General features: G+C 42.0%; 2 protein-coding genes across 2 annotated transcripts in view; one reads left to right on the plus strand and one right to left on the minus strand.

Moving 5' to 3' along the window:
• Nucleotides 1-285: 285 nt before the first annotated feature.
• Nucleotides 286-13,439, plus strand: CLDN10 (claudin 10). The gene is made up of 5 exons (XM_014881350.2): nt 286-574; nt 7,290-7,451; nt 7,616-7,697; nt 12,245-12,352; nt 13,070-13,439. The coding sequence occupies exons 1-5, from the start codon at nt 355-357 to the stop codon at nt 13,182-13,184; spliced, it is 687 nt and encodes a 228-aa protein (XP_014736836.1). The 5' UTR covers nt 286-354; the 3' UTR covers nt 13,185-13,439.
• Nucleotides 13,440-13,931: 492 nt separating this feature from the next.
• Nucleotides 13,932-19,314, minus strand: part of DZIP1 (DAZ interacting zinc finger protein 1) — a 37,950-nt gene continuing 32,567 nt past the window's right edge. Inside the window, exons 20-21 of the mRNA XM_088159291.1 lie at nt 16,021-16,192; nt 13,932-15,267 (exon numbers count right to left, since the gene is read on the minus strand). Of these exons, the coding sequence (XP_088015417.1) occupies nt 15,185-15,267; nt 16,021-16,192 (255 nt within the window). The 3' untranslated portion in view covers nt 13,932-15,184. The remainder of the gene's footprint in view (nt 15,268-16,020; nt 16,193-19,314) is intronic.

Genomic DNA, 19,314 nt, shown 5'->3' on the forward strand with positions numbered 1-19,314 from the left:
GGAATCCAACCCCAAATTACAGATCTCGCCGCTGTTTGCTTTCGGGTCTGGTTCAGTTCGTCACCCGGAGGAGCGCCCCGCCGGGCCGTGCTGGGCTCCGCTCTGGGGGCTCTGGGGGCTCTGGGGACTGTGGGGACCCCGGGGCCGGGCGGGGCAGGGCGGGGCCGGTCCCGGGGCGATGCCGGCACCTGCCGGTGCTGATTGGGCTGCGCGGCCGCCGCCACCGCCCCCGCCCCGCCGCGCTTGGTCCGGCTGGGCCCCGCTCCGCCCGCTGCCGCCGGGATCCACCGCCCCCGCCGGGATCGGCCGGGATCCGCCGCGGCTCCGCGCCGCCCGCCGCCTGCTGCCGGGCCCATGGCGAGCACGTCGGCGGAGATCATCGCCTTCCTGCTGACCATCTCGGGATGGGTGCTGGTCTCTTCCACGCTGCCCACCGACTACTGGAAGGTGTCCACCATCGATGGCACGGTCATCACCACCGCCACCTTTTGGGCCAACCTCTGGAAGACATGCGTGACCGACTCCACCGGCGTCTCCAACTGCAAGGACTTCCCATCCATGCTGGCGCTGGACGGTCAGGCTCCCGCTGGCCCCCCCCCCGACACCTCCCCGTGTCCCTGTGCCGCTCTGCGGGGGCTCCCGGGGCCGCTCCCGGGCCGGGCTCGGCGGGGCGGGGCGGGGGGCAGCGGGGTTGGGGGCTCGCCCAGCGGGGCCGGGGGGCGGCGGGGACCCCGCGGGCTCACGGGCAGGTGCCCCCGCGTCCCCAGGCAGGTGGCAGCGTGCTGCTTGCGCACACCTGTGGAAGCGGGGTTTTTCCTCCCAAAATCTCACTAGATGAGGTTGTATTTGGTGCCCAAGTGTCCGTTTTGGCTTCTCGCGCTGTCGCCACCTGCGTTTTTTTCCCCATCAGAAGAGTGTATGTGTGGATTTGACACAAGAAGAATGCAGGCAAATTTTTCTCGCCCGTTTATTTTCCGACTGTCGTGACATTCCTCTTTTTTATGGTTTTGCCAGCCATGCAACGGTCGGTGGAGAAGAACAAGCCTTGGCGTCGTTTTGTTTTAATTAATGTTCCTTTGCTGGTTTTGCTAAGTGGTTATTAACTCAGGTGTAATTGTTTCATTGATAAATGACAGTGTAAAAGCTCGGGGGCAGTCAGGGATGCAAAGGTATGCATAGCTTTGCTCAGCTTTAGGGCAGTGTTATTTTGAAGCAAAGCTGAGAGTTTTGCTATAGGGCTTGAAACCAAAGATTGAGTTGCTGCTGCGTTTCTTCCCTGGTTAAGGGGAAACATTTTTGCCCTTTAAGGAAGCAGTACTGGGAAACTGGTTCACTGCAGAAAATCTTTGCAACTAAACTTTTAGTTGATAAATCCACACTGATTGTGGCTATTAGAAACAGAAGTGTGTATGACATCAGTTTATAGCGTCAGAAGTGACTGTAAAGAAAGGGAGGAAAGGCTTCTAAAATTATGGCACCTTTTCTAAGTTATAAATGAATGCAATATGTAGTGTTCCAGTGGCTTTGATACTCACAAAAGATCATGCCTACTGTTAACATTCTGGCAAGACATTCCCTTTGCACTGGAGTCTGAGAAGGTATTTTCACGTAAGAGCCCTGTTTAAGAGGAAAGGAAGGTCTCTTAACCTAATCACTAACAGAGATTAATAGTAATTTTAACAGGGATTAATATGAACATGACGTTAGTACCAATATCAGGAAATCTTTAACCTCTGTATGTAGAAAGGGCTGAAAGAGGTCAAGATACCAAAAAGAGGTAGCACAGGCAACCCTTAAGCACCGCTATTGCAGGATGCTTCCCTCGGGGGGAGAAGTGCTGTTCCTGGACCTTCTTTTGACCCAGCCCTGTCGAGACAGAGGGATTTGCCAGGTCCTCCGAAGGGATAGGAGAACTGGCTGGCCTCCATTGACATCAGTCACTCTGTAGCTAAGAGTAGAAGCTGAGAGTGTGGTTTCCAGGACTAGGCAAGGAGCAGGGGATTTTTGTGCAGGCTGGCACGGAGTGATCATTGGTGCAAAACCTTTTGGATCCCTTGAATCCATTGTTTAGCAGTTCCTTTAGGTCTGGGTGAATCTGTTTTCAAAGTAAGAAAAGCATAGTTACAAAGTATGCAGGATTTGGAACATTTAAATTTTCAAAAAGAAGACAACTCTAAGCAAGATCCTTACCCTCCTTTCCCCCAAATGCTTGTGCATTGAAACCTTGTGTGTTGGGTAGCATGTTCCACTTGGACAAAGAATTAGTGTCCAAGGTGCCTTGTGCACAGTGAAAGAGCTCATTTTGGACAGAAGTGAATCTGAAATGCACATCTGGAAGGGCCCTGTCCCAATCCTTCTGGCCAGGTTGTTTATCAGTAGTGGAAAGTTCTTGGCTTCATTGTTTCTCAACAGCACATTTAAATGCTGTGGGGCCAGATTCTGGTACCCAGGCATAATATGAATGAGAGGCAGGCTGGAGGGAAAATGATGTACCCCCCCAGCACAGACCAGGCAATCTGGGTGGGGTCAGAGGGGCAACTGCTGCAGTCAGGGGTGCTTTCAGTAGGTAGCCTAGCCCAGCCTCCTTTCCTTGTAGTTACAGGCTCTGCAGGGAACCTGCCAGCAGCTGACTGTGGGTGTGTATGTCCCCTCTTCACCCTAACCCTTCCCCTGTGGGGGAGTGCACTTCAGGGCTTGTCACTTGTGGCTTAAAGAATTTGTGTCTCAACAAGTAGATAAATCTACCTCAGCCCTTGTCTAGCCTCTTCCTTCCCTCCTCTTCCTCTTTGCCCAGACTTACAAGTCAAAGGTGGATCCCATTCCCTGTGACTGGGAATGTGGGAACTTCCTGACTCCATCCTCAGGTGGGGGACTTAGAAGGTACAAACAGAGCAGATCGTTTCCTGTTCTCAAGGAAGGGTTTGTGAGCAGGAACAATAACCCTCTAAAGATACAGGTAGTGACAATATGTTGCTCTCTTCAAGTCACCAGTCATGCATGGTAGAGCATGACTGGAAAATTCCTAAAAATATTTCTGCTATCCTAAGGAAATGTGACTCTGCTCCACTCCTTCATCACACAGATGGAGAGGATTTGCATCTCAGAGCAGTTCTTCTTCTATTGAAGGGTTTTTTTGGTCAAACTGGAAACCTGTAAGTAAGCTGGACTTCTTATCCCAAGAGGCTGCCCAGGTCTTCCAGGGGATCAGAGACAAAATGAGGGGGAAAGAAATCAGGATGTGACCATGCTTTGAGGAACCTGGTCTATGTGAGGTGTCCCTGCCCATGACACGGGGTAGGAACCAGATGGCTTCTGAGGTCCCTCCCTACCCAAACCTCGATGACTCTATGATTCTACACCAGTTGCTGGAGTTCTGTGGAGTGCAGAAGTCCTTCCTTCTTCAGAAGCAGCGTCATAATTCAGGTCAGGGGTGCTCAGGAGGTGGTTCCTCTTTACCCTTGCTTTGGTTTCTATCATGGAGTGGGCTTGGACTGTCCTCCTTGGCTTGCTGAGGGATGGCACAGCAGTGCCCTGATGGCTTTCAGGCTATCACTCCACACAAACAGCTTCCAGAGAAAATTGCTTGTGGTCTCCTTCCACCATTATGCATTCCTGTAGAAGAAATCAATTTGGCCAGCCCTCATTAGAAGCCTCACATTCTGTGTGCAAACAAAAATGCTCTTCCTGTCTGTGGGGCTTAAAGTCATTTTGAGTTTACTTTTTGTGCCATTGGTCACAGGTGGAAATTTACTGATGAAACCACCTCCCCAAAAGAGAACGTATCAGTTTCCATGTTTCCAGCAGTGGATCTGATGACCTTTTGCAAGAACAGAGCTGAACAAAAATTCAATTATGAGCTAAAAGAGGGTATTAGAGCTTAGAAAGACATACAAAAGCAAAGGGTGTGTACTTCTGGAAGGAATCTGTGCTGTATCCGTAAGGCAACCTCTTACACTTCACGTGATGCAGACTGCAAAATGCCACCAGAGGCATTTATTGTGAAAGTGGCAGTCCCCAGAACTTTGTATATGTATTTTTTTTCCATAGTGTCATATGATATGATTATGTGAATGCCTTCTAAGTCTTTGTAAGCATGAGGCAAGTGTGAGAGCAGTGAGGCAAGAAAGATGAAGCTCTAACAAGATTAATTTGAATGCAAGACAAAACACATTTGTTTGAAACAAAAAAAAAACCAATCACCCACCTTGAAATAGGTTTCTCTTGGAATGCTGCTAAACATGACTTTATGAGTAATGCATGTTTGTCTGCTTGTCTGTTTAAAACACATGGCTTTTTGCTTCTTGGGAGCTTCATTTGGGTGGTTGGTATGTACATGACAGGTTTCCTGCAGGAGCTGGTGCAATACAGACAATAAACATTTGGAAAAGGACAGATCTTAGTCTTGAGTGGAGAAAGTGAAAAAACAGGCAGCTCCCTTTTACACTCCTCTTCCTTATCATAGAATCACAGAATGTTTTGGGTTGGAAGGGACATTAAAGACTATCTATTTCCAACCTGCTGACCATGGGCAGGGACGCCTCCTACTAGTGAGGGTTGCTCAAAGCTGCATCCTAACCTCAACACTTCCAGGGAGGGGGCATCCACAGCTTCTCTGGGTAACCTGTTCCAGTGTCTCACCACCCTCACAGTAAAGAATTTCTTCCTAATATCTAACCTAAATCTGCCCTTTTTCAGTTTAAAGGCATTTCCCCTTGTCCTACCACTACACACTCTTGTAAAAAGTCCTCCAGTTTTCCTGTAGGCCCACTTTAGGTTCTGGAAGGCTGCTGTAAGGTCTCCCCAGATCCTTTTCTTCATCAAGCCGAACAAGCCCTAAAAGTCTTGGTGACCAGTATAATCTTGCTTTCTTGAATGCAAAATAGAGGTTTAGTTCCTCTTACAGCCAAGTGCTGTATAAAGTTTGGATCTGGGATCTAAGCAATAGGAGGTTAGATTTGGTGAAAATGTTGATTTCAGCTTTTCATACTTCCTAATGCTCCAGTCACCCTAGTGGGACTACTGGAGCCTTCTGCTTTTCTACAGTAGTAGTGTAAATTGTGATTTTTTTTTTTTTTTTTTTTTTTTTTTTTTTTTTTTTTTTTTTTTTTTTTTTTTTTTTTTTGTATTTTGTTTTAGAAATGTGTGCCAGTTGGCTGATTGCTCTGGTGAACTCAAACAAGCCCTGCTATAGCTGGCCTGCCCAATTCCGTGAATTATTTAGTGAGAAAGGTTATTCATTCAGCAGAACTGAGCAGTCCTCCAGTTCATGCTGTTTATAATTGAAAATGATTTCTGAGTGAGTGAGTTAATTATTTCTTGCTGTCTCACTGCCCTCTCCCTATTTTAAAACTGTGTATTGACCTTCAGGAAAAACTGAATTTCAGCCCTGTGGTTACTAGCAGATGCTGGATATTTTAGTTGGGGTGAATATTTACTGGTTTTCCTAGGAGGTTCAGACATAAATAAAAGTTTACCTCCGGGTAAACATGTTCATGGTTCAGCACTTTAATGTGTCAATTAGCTAACTAACAATGTCAATAAATTGAACCTGTCCAAAATAATAGCTTCCTTTCCAGTCTTCATCTCATGCTTTACCTGTCTGCCACACCACCTAAAGCAGCGTATGCCAACTTTTCCATGCCTATAGCAAAAATTAACAAAGCAAGGCTGCTGTCTTCAAACCTGAGACTTGCACAAATCACTCTCTCACATTTCAACACGTGAACTGTGTGACAATCACACTTATTTCATTGTGTGTTTCTTGAGCAGTTGAGCGACAGAAGCATGTTGCAAATGAAAGAAGTCTGTCTATGTGCCAGCAGGTGTAGATAAATGCCAGCAGGTAGTACTAGTGCTAGTAGATCCTAGGTTCAGCAGGCCTGCTAAAACAGGGTGCTACAAATTGCTTTGTTGCTCAAAGCTGTGAATCAATGAGGGATTTAAAACATTGTTCAAGCACAGGGTGGTCATCCTAGAGCTGATACACCTTCAGCAGTAGCTAAAGGAGGTGGCAGTAAGCAGAGCAGAAGGTGGCCACGTGTCTGTGGTAGCCATCTCCATCTCAAAGCCCTGCCAGCCAGACACAGATTTCTCTGTCAGAAACATATCCAGTCTCTTTTTGAGACTCTGTAAACCCTAAGTGTACACACAACCTGTAGAAAGGAATTCCACAGCTTCATTTTACAAACAAGCACGCCTTTTGTTTTGAATCTGCTGCCTTCTGTTTTCATCAGATGCCCTTTATTTCCTGCTTTAATATATTGTTTTCTTACATATTAAAACTTTTATGCAGGGTTTGGTGGGGTTTTGTTGTTTATTTATTATTACATAAAATTCGGTGTAATAGGCAATGACAATGTGGTTTAGCTCTCAACATTTCCACCCACTGGAGATCAAAGCAAAAAGAATGAATACCCTAATAGTGGGAGTTCATTTTCATTTTAAATGAGATGTAACAACAGGTTATGAAGAAAAACATCTTGTGATGGTTATTCAGCTGTGTAAGATTGCAGCGTTCCACCCCGTAAGCAGCGATTTGAGATGATCACAGCCTTTCAATTACGAGATATTCTTGGAAGGGAGATGAGGCCAAGCAGCCCATTGTCCTGTTGAGGGGTCCTGCCCTGGGGGTCTCTCTGGGAGTAGTCTTGGGCAGCACAGCCAAATTCCTTGAGGCTGAAGCCAGGTGCAAGCTGTTTGTCCAGGATTAAATATGGCAGTGATTTACTTTATCCCAAGGGACTACTGCTGTCTATGGAGCTGAGCGCCTGGCTGACTTCCTTGCAGAATGAGGGCCTTCTGGGCAGATCCAAATCAAATCAGTGGGACATCCAGGGAGGCCCAGGACCCCAGCCAGGGTCACTGCTGCCAGCCTCACTGCCAGTCATGTTGTACCCATGACCCACATGCACAACAAGACTGATATAAGACTTGCTTTGAGTGCACAGGGTGGCTCTGCAACCTGCGACAGCTCCTCATCAGACCACGTGGAGCTGCTCTTCTAAACCTCATGGGTACAACCTCTTGCAGATGCTATACCCCCGTGGGATAATGTTTTGAAGCCCTGAGTGCCATAGTATGATTCTTATGAGCTGAGCATGGGTGATGATGACCTGTGAAGAGCACACATCACCTAGAAGAACACACTCAATGGTAAAGTGGTATTGTTCCAGCCAAAGTCTGATTCTATTTGCAATAGTGAGTGCCTGATGCTGCACAGAGGGAGGGAAATTATAGCAAAACTTGTCATGATCCCAGTTCTCATACTGGCCTTGCTCTTTCTCTCACAGGTTACATCCAAGCCTGCAGAGGATTGATGATCTCCGCTGTCTGCCTTGGCTTCTTTGGTGCTATTTTTGGACTGGTTGGGATGAAATGTACAAAAGTTGGAGGCTCCGATCAGACTAAAGCAAAAATAGCTTGTTTAGCTGGACTGATTTTCATACTCTCTGGTAAATATACTTTATTTCTATCAGTTTGCATATTTGAAGTCGTACCGGAGCAGCTTCTTTTCCACAGAAACCCATGAACAATCCTCCATGACTTCGTTGACTTCAGGGTCAGGCCCAAAGCTCTGCTGCCAGCCCCACTGAATGGTTTGTCTTATGCTTTTCAGGGTTGTGCTCTATGACTAGTTGTTCCCTGTATGCAAACAGGATTACGTCTGAGTTCTTTGACCCTTCTTTTGTTGCACAAAAGTAAGTACTTTCCTATACCCATAAATCTTTCAAAAAAGTAGATCTTGCATTTCCTAATGTGCACCAGAGCCTGTTTAGACAGAGAGCAGCTGCTTCTCCCCTTGGGCAGGGGAGGAGAGTGGGCTGCAGTTTTACATAATCACAATTTCTAACTGGAGCAACCAGGTGCTGAAATTCAATGAACAAACACTTTGCTGCACAGTGATTGCTCTGCAATCCATGTGCCCAGCTCTGCTGTGGGCTGGCAGGGCAGCTGGGGTTAATTGGGAATGAAGCCTGCCTGGATGCCAGAGGTGCAGCAAAAGGATTGCACAAGACAAAGGGGCTCATTAGGTGCATCATTCGATAGGGAAAGGAGAAAAGTATTTCCTTGAGCCTTTGATAGAAGGTGGCTTTCATGAAGGTGTTGAGCACTGCGCAATCTTGATTCCTCTTGAGAGGTTTCTGCAGGCTTGGTGGAATTTTGCTGACAGATTTTCAAATCCAGGTAAATGAAATTTGGATCATAAACCTTATCAAAACCCACGATCTTATAAGCACTAATATAAATGCTTTGCCTATACTTGTAATTAAATTTAAGAGAGTGAGTATTTACAGAATTTTAGGATCCATACCAGAGATAAGGAGCATCCCTAAAGACTCCCTTTAAAACAGTGCGAATTCTCAAGACCTGCAAAAGCAGTAATCCACAAAATAACGCTTGGATTTTGGATTGACATCTTAACTACCAAGTCTGAAAATGTTGGCTGTAAATTATAGCATCATAGGTTTTCTTGTTTTGCCTTCATACATGATGTAAACTCTTTTTTAAAGGTGAGGATTTAAAAGTTTACTTGGCAGTGATTCCAGGATATGTCAAACATTGGGTATGCTTTTCCCTGAGACGTAAGGGATCAGTAAGGAACCCTGAAGCTTTATGTTTCACTTTGACAGAAAGAAAATAGTCTGAATAAATAACACTAAAGGGATCTACATTTGCAGTAGGGTTGACACTGCTTTTTCTGTCTTGAAATGGTGTTAGTTTATTCCATATAGTCTTGTATTAGTTTTCTCCATAATTCCCCTATAGTTTCTGCTTATTTGATGCAGTGAAGATAGGATTGAAAGGCCTCCAAAAGAAAGAAGGATGTGAGGTTCTTTGAAGAAAATGGAGCCTGGCTATATAGACAGAAGTTAATTATTCATCAGGCTTACTGTTCTTAGTGAAAAATACCATGGTTGTTGCCAGAAGTCCTTTTCCTACACTGTATTCCTACCCTTGTCTGCTGTGAAAGAACAGGCAGACCTCACGGTGGAATTTTACTGTGAAGGAATGAAAAATCCAGTTTAAATATTGAAGTAATGGTAGTAAAACATCCTCTCCAAAGATTATCTTTTTTTTGTGGACAACCAGCATAGCTCAGCTGTGGGCAGACATAATCATGACTGCAAAATAAAGGCAGAAACGTAATCCTGAAATTTTGAGTTGTGCACAATACCCATAGCTCGTGCTTGCATCAGACTGAGCTAATGGTGGCATTCAGCTCCTTCCTCTCTCAACTGATGTAAAATTTCCATTTTGTTGCCATTTTTCTAGGCATCAGAACCTTTATTTGTTACACATTGCAGGTGCATTTAGTATGTTTGCTGGTATATTGTGGAAATTTGGAATTGTCTCTTCATTGAGAGAGAGTTTCAACCTTTTGCCATTTACTGCACATTTCTTTTCTGAAATTATTCTGGCAGTGTCAAAGACAGGCTTGAGATAATGTTAGTGGGAAACAAATGACATAAGATGTTCAGCAGCTTGTATTAGACATCAAGATTTCCCTCCAGCCTCCTTTACTATTTTTAATTGAAAAAAACTTAACTCTTATAGTCTTTATCATTTTTGTCCCTTGCCACAATTTGAAGCCACATAGCCATGATCATTCTTATTGATAAATAGGGTTGTTTATCCAAATTATCTGACTAACTTCCCATATAGACACTTACATGCAATTGAAAATCTTGAGTTTTCCTCTTAAGTACCAGTATAAATCAGAAAGATTGTTTTCTCTGAGGATGTGGAGGAAAGACCAATCAGGACAGCTCTGCAAAACTTTCCCCTGGCAGTGTGGCAGTCACCTGAGAAGGGCCATACACACAATCTGTTTAATCATGGCATAGTAATAAATGTTGCTTCAAAGGGTCAGACAATCCCAGCTACAAAGGCCAAACCCCATGTCTTCTGTCCCAACTAGCAGGTAACACTCAGGTACCCCTTTTCCACCCAATTCTATCAAATATAGTCATGATTTCTTTTCTGTACAATTGAAGAGTTTCAAGAAGAGAAGACAGTGCTTGGTCTCCTTAAATCCCTCAGCCTCTGGTCAACCATTTTGTGTTGTTAGATAAAAATATGGAAACTTGTGTTTCCCATTTTATAGGCAAATGGTCTTGCCAAATAAGTTGTTACTGCAACAGCCTTCCTGGATCTTGGTCCAGCACTGGTGATCTGCATCAACTTCTGTGGAGAACCTAATCCTGGTCCTGGTACCTTAGGTGTGCTCTGGCAATCCTGTAGGGATGGAGGGATCCCCAGGAGGGGGCTTACCTCACATTTGAGCTAGTCTCTTTGATCTGCTGTTACAGATCAACGAAAGAGGTGCCTTGAAAATATTTTAGAAGCACACTCTGTGTGTATTTCTTGCATGTTGACTATAATGGGATCTTAGGTGATGAGCTCTGATGTGGATCTCTGTTTCTAATTAGAGAACTCCTTGTCCGTGGAGAGACAGAAATCTCCTTGAGTCATGTGAAAAGTATACCAAGGTGGTTGGAAATGTGAGCATAAGTAGAATGAAAATTTTACAGTTTTGGCAGATTTTGAAGTAAAACAGGACTGAGTGGAGAGTTTTCCAGGGTGGAAGGAGCTATGGTTCCCAGCAGTTTAAATAGAGGATTGGGTCTGTGAGCCCCATGCTGGTGTTGAGCAAGGATTCTGAGGCAGAGTCAGTTTATTTCAGCTAGAGCTTGGTGTCTCCAGAGAGGGAGCCTGAACAAAGAAATCCCTGGGTCTTTATGCCCTCACAGTCTGTGCACCTGATCCTCACGTGCCCTTCACGAATCTTGCATGTGCCTCTTGGTCCAGTGATGATTTATGGTCCAGGGCTTCTAACACCTCACTGGACTCTTTTTGAGTTTTTCTGCAGTGCCATTTTGTAAAGATACAAGAACAGCTGACAGGCATTTTCAGTTAGATATTTTGATAATGTGGAATTAGGGCCTGTGCACGTGGAAATGTTCAGAACTAGATGAGAAGTGTAACTACACATTGTCGCAGTTGCACAGGCAGGCTGTTTTATTTGGCTGCCTCACCACAGTTTACAACAAATCAATTGATAGAACACCACAGACTCCTTGTTGATAATTGTGGCTGGATGGGGGACAGGGGCCTGTATTTCCATGCAGGATCCCAGAAGTCTGGAGGAGATAAAGATCTCCTTAAGGGGAAACTGCAGCAGAAAAAGAGCAAGAGACACACAAATGTGTTTTAAAGGTGAAGAACAGGAGACTCTGGTGACAGTTGGGCTGCAGCCTAATGCAGGTCATCCTAAAAGTGCTTTAAGAGTGGAACTTGGGCAAGGAGCTGGGAAATGGAGCAGACAAGGACCATACATGGTTTGCTGCTTGTCTTGAAGCTTCAGCACTGAGGGAAAAGAAGAGAGTCTCTTCCCAATGCCCTTCTTTCCCTTCATTTACTATTGTTGCTTTAGAAACATGGACTTTGTGGGATAATGCTTCTAAAGCACCACTGTCTCCTCTCAGGGACAGAGCAGTTCCTGGCAGCAAACAGTTTGTGGCTGGCCTGGGCAGCAGAGGGAATCATTGCTGGTGACTGGGAGCTTTGCCCATGGATGTGCCTGGGAGCAGTTTCTTCCAGATAGAATCTGGCCACAGGGACTAGAGAAGGAGAAAGATGCTGGAACATGCACCTGTGTGTGCAAATGCTTATACCAGACACACCTGTGCATGTATATTGCATATGCACATTATGCATATGTACAAATCCTCATGTTTTAAGCAGGCTGGTGTGTGGATGATGGAGGAGGGAGTCAGAAAGATCCTGAGAGCCAGAGGGGAAACTTAAGGAGAGTTGTAGGCAGAATTTGTAGTTTCTGGCCCAGCAAAAGCCCCAGTCCAGTTTGCTTTGGGAGCCAACAGGAACAAAACTGAAATGGAGGAGCTGGTGCTGTAAACAAGCCAAAGAATGACGTAACCCCACAGCAAAGCAATCCAGGAGGAGATGCACAAAGGCCAGGCCTTTCCCTAACCCATAACCCTGACTGAGCAGGGAGAGAAGCATTGCCCAAGTGTACTGCAGGGACAGAGTTTGCATCCTGAGTCAGAGGGAAATAATGAAAAGAATGTGGGTGAATGGCAGAGCTGCTGATTTTGTGGTGAATAATTTATGTTTCAGTGGAAAGTTATTCAAGAAAAATATTATATTTGGTTATTTTATTCTGGAAATAACCCAGTTAAATCCATGCTCTCTTTTGTTAAATACATTTATTGACTTCTTGTAGGTATGAATTAGGAGCAGCTTTGTTCATTGGATGGGCTGGAGCTTCACTCTGCATAATTGGTGGAATTATATTCTGCTTCTCAATAGCTGAAAACAGTAATTCTGCAAGGTAAAACACAAGTTGTACTAACTAAAAGAAATCAATACCTCTGAATTTTTATTTGCTATATACATGCAGTTTGATTACTGTTCCAAAACACTTTGTAATGAGATTCTGAAAAAGATTGTGTGGACAAAAGAAAATAAGGGGATTTAAGGATAACGCTCTGTCCACCATTAATGTAATTAAGAAAAGCTATTGACTCAGAACAAATACTTGTGAGATATATATATGCATATATATATTCCATAAATTTACTACAGCTGCAAAACAGTGCATTCACTGATGTAGGAAGAGTGGTCAGGTGGCTGTACAGGTGTGAATAGACACGTTTCTTTGATCTTAAATCATCAGATCAAAAGCAAGCAGTAGTGGCAGTGGCACCTCCAGCAGCTGAAGAGGGATGATAACAAAGAGGAACAGCTGTAGGGAGATACACCTGGGATCTGCCACAATTTAAATTATTTCATGATTAGGCCATAATTTACTTAGCTCTGAACGAGGGATATGTTACAGAAAAGTGTAAAGACAGATGCAAAGACAAATAGCTGGAGTGGCAATGTTTGACTAGAATGGGACCACACAGAGTAGGAACCTGCCCCCTCCCCTGAAATTTGTAGGTACACTCCCATTCATTTCTTCTAGCTTTATTACTAGAATGCCTGGATGCAGAGATGTCACCTGTCTGTGGGATAAGCTGTAAATTGTTGTTTTTTTTCTCTTCAGGAGGGGGTATGCCTATAATGGAGCCACATCTGTGATGTCTTCTCGTACAAAGGTCCACAACAGTGTCCCTGACAAAACCCCACCCAAGCACTTTGACAAGAACGCTTATGTTTAGTTGCACTCTTGGAAGACTCAAAGAGTTTTAAAACATGATTTTGTACGTTTCATTCAGAGTGATTCCCCCCACCCCAACCCCAATGTACTTACCACTAATGACTTTTACAAATATTAACTTGCAGCTTTTTACATATTGATGTAAATTTTATTATATAATATTTTAAGATTGATGTTGGTATTGTAAAGTTTGTACCTGGAAATCATGAGCTGATGTTGCATTCTTGAAAAAAAAAATAAATGAGGTATTTACTAATTCAGTTTCTCATGTCAGCTGCTTATGGGAATGGCATCACACACATTGTATTGGCATATTGCAATTCAAAAATTCAGCTAGTATTTATTCTTTGTCTGTCCATGGAAATACGATGACTTTTGAGGGAGCATTTGTACAAGTCAATAAATAAGAACAGAGATTACAAATAACCACAAAATGCTTTCTAGACTGAGTCCCTAAAATCAGACACAACTCAGGTTTGTTGTGAAGTTTGAACTGATGGACCTGTGGAGTTTCAATAAGAATTGGTTATTGTGGAACAACAGTGCAAATATTAAAAATGAACAGTCCTATTTAATAATGGCACGGTATAGAAAAAGTTGTGTTCTGATATTATCTAAATTACATTAGAACTACAAAGTCAAGGTTCTTTTTTACATTTTATGTGATTTTTGTACATCATTTAAGTCGAAATACTACTGTGTACTTTTAAGAAGGCAGCTAATACGGACAAACCAGAAATGTCAAGTATTTCTCCAATGGCAGGTCAGTGCTTTCTTTATTGTGGCTTGACATTGTAATTTTTTTCCAGTTGTCCTTTTATACTAACAAAGACTCAACTCCAATACAAAAAAACCCCAGCAAACCAGCTTCCTCATATAGAAGGCATTTAATGATGATTAGTTTTAGAGCTGAGGCTTTTTTGTTTTCATTTGGTATTTATTGTAAACCATGGTAGAAACTTAACAGTTTAATACATGGACATATTTTCTTTAAAATGTTGACAATTTTATATAAAGTTCATGATAAAATACAAGAAAATATGCATTAAAAATTGTATAAAGTAATACTCTGCAGTATATTCTATTCATTGGTTAACAGGCTTTCTTGCAAGACCAGTTTCAATCCTTAGTGTAAACATTAGAGGCAAAATCTTCACCTCAGAGAAATGAAAGAGACTTTCACCACTGAAATCATGAGTGTTCTGGTTTTGGCTGGGGTAGAGGTATTCTTCTTCACCATGGCTGGTATGTGGCTGTGTCTTGTATTTGTGCTGGACACAGAGTTGATAATAGAGATGTTTTTGGTATTGCTGAGCAGGGCTTACACAGAGCCTTTTCTATTTTTCATACCAACATATCGGCGAGGAAATTGGGGGTGCACGGGAGGTTTGGAGGGGACACAAATGGGACAGGTGACACAAACTGACAAAAGGGATATTCCAGACCATGTGACATCATGCTCAGTATATACACTGGGGGAAGAAGGAGGGAGAGGAAGACATTTGGAGTGATGGCATTTGTCTTTCCAAGACCCCATTATAGGTAATGGGGCCTTGCTCTCCAGGGATGGCTGAACACCTGTCTGCTCATGAGGAGCAGTGAATTAATTCCTTGTTTTGCTTTGCTTGTGTGTGTGGCTTTTGCTTTCCCTATTGAACTGCCTTGCTCTCAACCCACGAGTTTTCTCACTTTTACTCTTTCAAGTCTCTCCCCAGTTCAACAGGTGAGGGAGTGAGTGAGTGGCTGCGTGGGGCTTGGCTGGGGTTAAACTGCCACAAAGAGGGAGAAGAATTACTTTGCTTCCAAACAGACATGGCTAGTAATGCATATTTCAATATTCTTTTTCAGAGTCCGACTGAAAGACACAAGAGCTCTGTAAACAGTATTCCTTGTTATTACAGGACCAATAAAAGAAGTTACTGGGAAACACTTGATATTTTCACCTGCATTTTGAATCCCAGCAGATCCCAAAAGCAGGATCTCCCATCAGGAATGGAACAATTATATATCTGAAGAATCACTCCAGTCTGTCACAGTGACTAGGCTGCTTTTTAACGTGCTTGTATTATCAGCTTCATGAAGGCCTGTTAAAACAAACAGACAAAACAATTAACAACTAATAACACTCTTTTGGGGATATTTTTACTTTGTATTTGTCTATAAGATAAAATGACATGCAATGTGAGCAAACACCTGTGGACTTCAGGAAGTCCCAAACTGCAGCCAGTAAGGAAATGACAAGTGTTGATAATAGGTAGATTGTTTCTCTCACAGAACATAAAGCATAGTACAAACAGTCAGTGTCAACCTTACTTTCCCTTCAAAAAAAATCAAAAGTATCTTTACATAACTGACACAGCTTTAACCTTTACATACATTGAAAGGGTTGGAAACTCCTATATAAATTACATGTAAGATTGAGGCTTTTGCTTTAACACTAGTTCAAATATTTATCTCAGCCTGTTAAGTCAGTTAGATATCTCAAACAAACCTGAAATGTTGTTATTATTCTCAATACAAAGTGAGTTCCCTTCTCCCTTAAATTTGGGAAGAAAAAAAAATCTCCAATGATTATTTTTTTAAATTGGGTTGAAGCCTGATAATATTATGGTTTAAAATCTCAAATTTAAGTTGTCATCGCTGTATATTTATATGAGTGTGTGGTTTATGTATCATATAAATCATATATCATAAAAACACGATATTTGTATGGCAAGAAACCAAACACAGAGGAGTTCTTGTTCTTTTCTTACAAAACACCATCTATTGAATTACAATGTGTAATACACCGTATTTAATCCTCCTCTAGGTGGGTCAGTCACTTATGAATATGTTACCTTCCTCCTTTGGTGCACTTTTCTTGGGAAGGCCCCATGCATGTACCACAGATGCAGAATTGGGCTCATTTTTCTGAACTGTCATCGCCTTCTGACCTCTGTCATCTTTCATCAATAAAATGTCTTCCTCTACTGATGAAATAGCCCAATCATCTTCAACAGCTTCTGTGAGCTAACAGGAAGAAAAAACAGGCATTTTTCCTCTGTCTGTTCAAGCTGTGCTGAGTTCTTTCCTAAACTCAACAATGTGAAACTACTAAAGAAAAATGCACTGGCACATGGCCTTTATGAAATCTATCATCACAATTTTAAATTCCACATTAATTCAATTACCTAAATTATATTAATTCACTGTTTTCGTTCCAAAACTAAAGGATTATCTTTTCTGGGATATTCCAGTGAGAGCAAAGTCCTTTAAGCATTAGAATGTAGATTACTTACATGAAAATAAAGATATGACATGCAAGGTGGCAGTTTACAAGCATTCTGTAGTCAAACTTGGAAAAAATATTTCAGTAAAGGCCTTTTCAATTTAAAATTAATTTATTTAAAGAGAAAATTAAATAATGAAAATTTTAAAAACCACATGGTGCTCAAACTTTAAATATACATTCCTCTCAAGACTCAGTGTCAGCATGTACAACCATATTTTAATTGAGTGGTGGATTTGTATACTAAGTTCACAAAATGAGAGTCAATTCAAACAGATGAACCTGAAGGTAATGAGTCCATGGTCTCTCTTACCTCATCTGCCTGAGAAATAAATATCTTCATTGAGCTTTAGCAAGAAGAGCTACAGCATTTCCCTATTTTTCAGTCAGACATGGTTCGATGGATTTGAGATATTTTTAGAGAATTTAACTGTGGAAAGCAAACAATATTTTGTTTCTCACAAAGCTAAAACCTTATTTCACTGGAGTCTCCAGTGTTACAGTAAGTATCTAGATGGTGCTTCCATTGCACAGAAGGAGGGTTCAGAAGCTATTAGAAAACAATGTAAGGTATGTATATACTAGAGAAAAATCAACAAATATGAACGTGTTGTGTGTCTCGAAAGTGGGGAAGAGACTGCAGTAAAGCTTTATCTTGCAACATAACTCCATTTTAACATTGCAAACTGTTTTTCAAAACCTGACAGATCTGCTCAGTATGCTGTATTATTAACATACCAGAATTCATTATTGTGCTGTTTCAAATTATCTGCATTTGCAGGGCGTGGTAATGAGAAGGTCGGTCACATATATTGAGAAATGCTGGAGGAAGAGTTTCCTCAAACATTCAAGAAATCCCAAATGATTGTTAAAATAGAAAAAAATTACAAATAACCACATCAACTTCAAACAAAATTCAGTTTTGATTGAGTGTAAATACATGGCACCAATCAAAACTGTTAAACAGTTTTATTAACTCAAAGACTTACATAAAGACGTCTACATTAAACATATAAATATGAGCATAAGTATATGCATGTAATTACCAAAGCATACAAGATGGTCTTGTGTATGCTGTAAAGATTCCAGGAAAAAAGTAGCAGTGCCTACCCTGGTTTCATAAGCTTATTCTGAACTCATTGTGTCCATACAGGATGCATCAGGGACACAATGTATTCTAAATGAATTATAGCAACAATATTTTTCATAAAATGATGGAAAGGTGTGGGTTGGAAGAGACCTCAAAGATCATGGAGTTGAACTCCCCCACCATACACAGAAACACCTTCCACTAGACCAGGTTACTCAAAGCCCCCTCCAACCTGGCCTTGAACCCTTCCAGGGACGGGGCATCCACAGTTTCTTTGGGTAACCTGTTCCAGTGTCTCACAAAGAATTTCTTCCTAAGATCTAATCTAAACCTACTGTCTTTTCATTATATTCTAATTTTCTTTCCAGAAGGTTCTGTTCCATGATCTTTCTGGGCACAGAAGTGAAACTAACAGGCCAGTAGTTCCCAGGGTTCTCCTTCTTACTTAAAAAAATAAAGGGTTTATTTTCCTTTTTTCAGTCAGAGACTACAGATGACTTTTCAATTATCATGGAAGAACGGTTTGGCAACTGTTTCAACCAATTTCCTTAGGACCCTGGGAAGCATCTCATGGGGTCCCATGGACTTATATATGTTCAGGCTTCTCTGGGGATCTCAAACCCAACCTTCTACAACAATAGGAGGGATTTCATTCCCCCAATACTTGCCTTAAGGTTCAGGAGCTTGAAAAATGTGAGAAGGGAGATTATCAGTGAAAACCATGGCATTTTTAAAACATAGGTTTTAAGGTTTATTTTGCTACAGGTCTTTGCTCTTAAAGCCCAAATTCCTGAATACAATGACCCACCATCTAAAGATCTTTACAAAATCATCCTGCCAATTTAACTGTGAACACTTTATGGTCTTGTAAAATCTAACATTACAAAGAAATTGGAAGTAACACTAGATAGAAAATTGTACTGTAATAGTCATGTCTGCGTTGATAATTTTGAGTCTGGTGCGATTTGCAGCTCCCACACATCCAAAGGACAACTTAGGTGTCATCAATGGCAATTACAAGGACACAGGCTAAATGTCATTATGCTACCCTCATGGCCAAAGTTGATTAAGACAATCATCCCATTCGAGAAAATGAAATAGAAGTGTCTCTCTTTCCGGGGGGAGTGATGAGTTTCATATTTAACTCACAGTCAGGGAGCCCTAAGGTATCAGTTTTATTATAGATAACAGGATTCTCAGTAATTATTATTTGCTAATTAGGTGAAAAAATACTGTATTGAATGCTATAACTAGTACCTGTCTGTCTACTTCAATCTAGTAACAACTACTCAAACTGAAAATAAATCACTATCTGCTGTTCACTTCTCATTTGGAGTAACTTATGGTCCTTTTAAAAATTGCTCAGGCAAACATCCCAAATTGCAGCAAAATGGTGTACCACTTATAGTACTCTAAACTGAGAAGACCAGGACCTTAGGAGCCTGAGGGCTAAAGAATCCATTGTGTTTGTATTCTGCTGGTGAACACATGCCATGTTCAATGGACAGCAACAGATTTCATGTAGTCTGAAAGCAGTATGTGATTGTGGATTGATGCAGAACAAAGACCAATGGAATCTGTCCTCTCATTAAAATGTATTTGAGAGACCCATATTAGATAAAGCCCTAGTAATAATGTTTTTAAATATTAGATAAGCAAATTCCTTTTTTCCTCCATCAAAACAAGACACTAGGAAAACAAGTAAAGGATGACTCTCTATGCTGCTAGACTAGAAGAATGATATCATGCCCAAACTTTGAGCTGTAGTGATCC

This window comes from Sturnus vulgaris, chromosome 2 (assembly GCF_052056855.1).
Source record: "Sturnus vulgaris isolate bStuVul1 chromosome 2, bStuVul1.hap1, whole genome shotgun sequence".
Classification (NCBI taxonomy): domain Eukaryota; kingdom Metazoa; phylum Chordata; class Aves; order Passeriformes; family Sturnidae; genus Sturnus; species Sturnus vulgaris.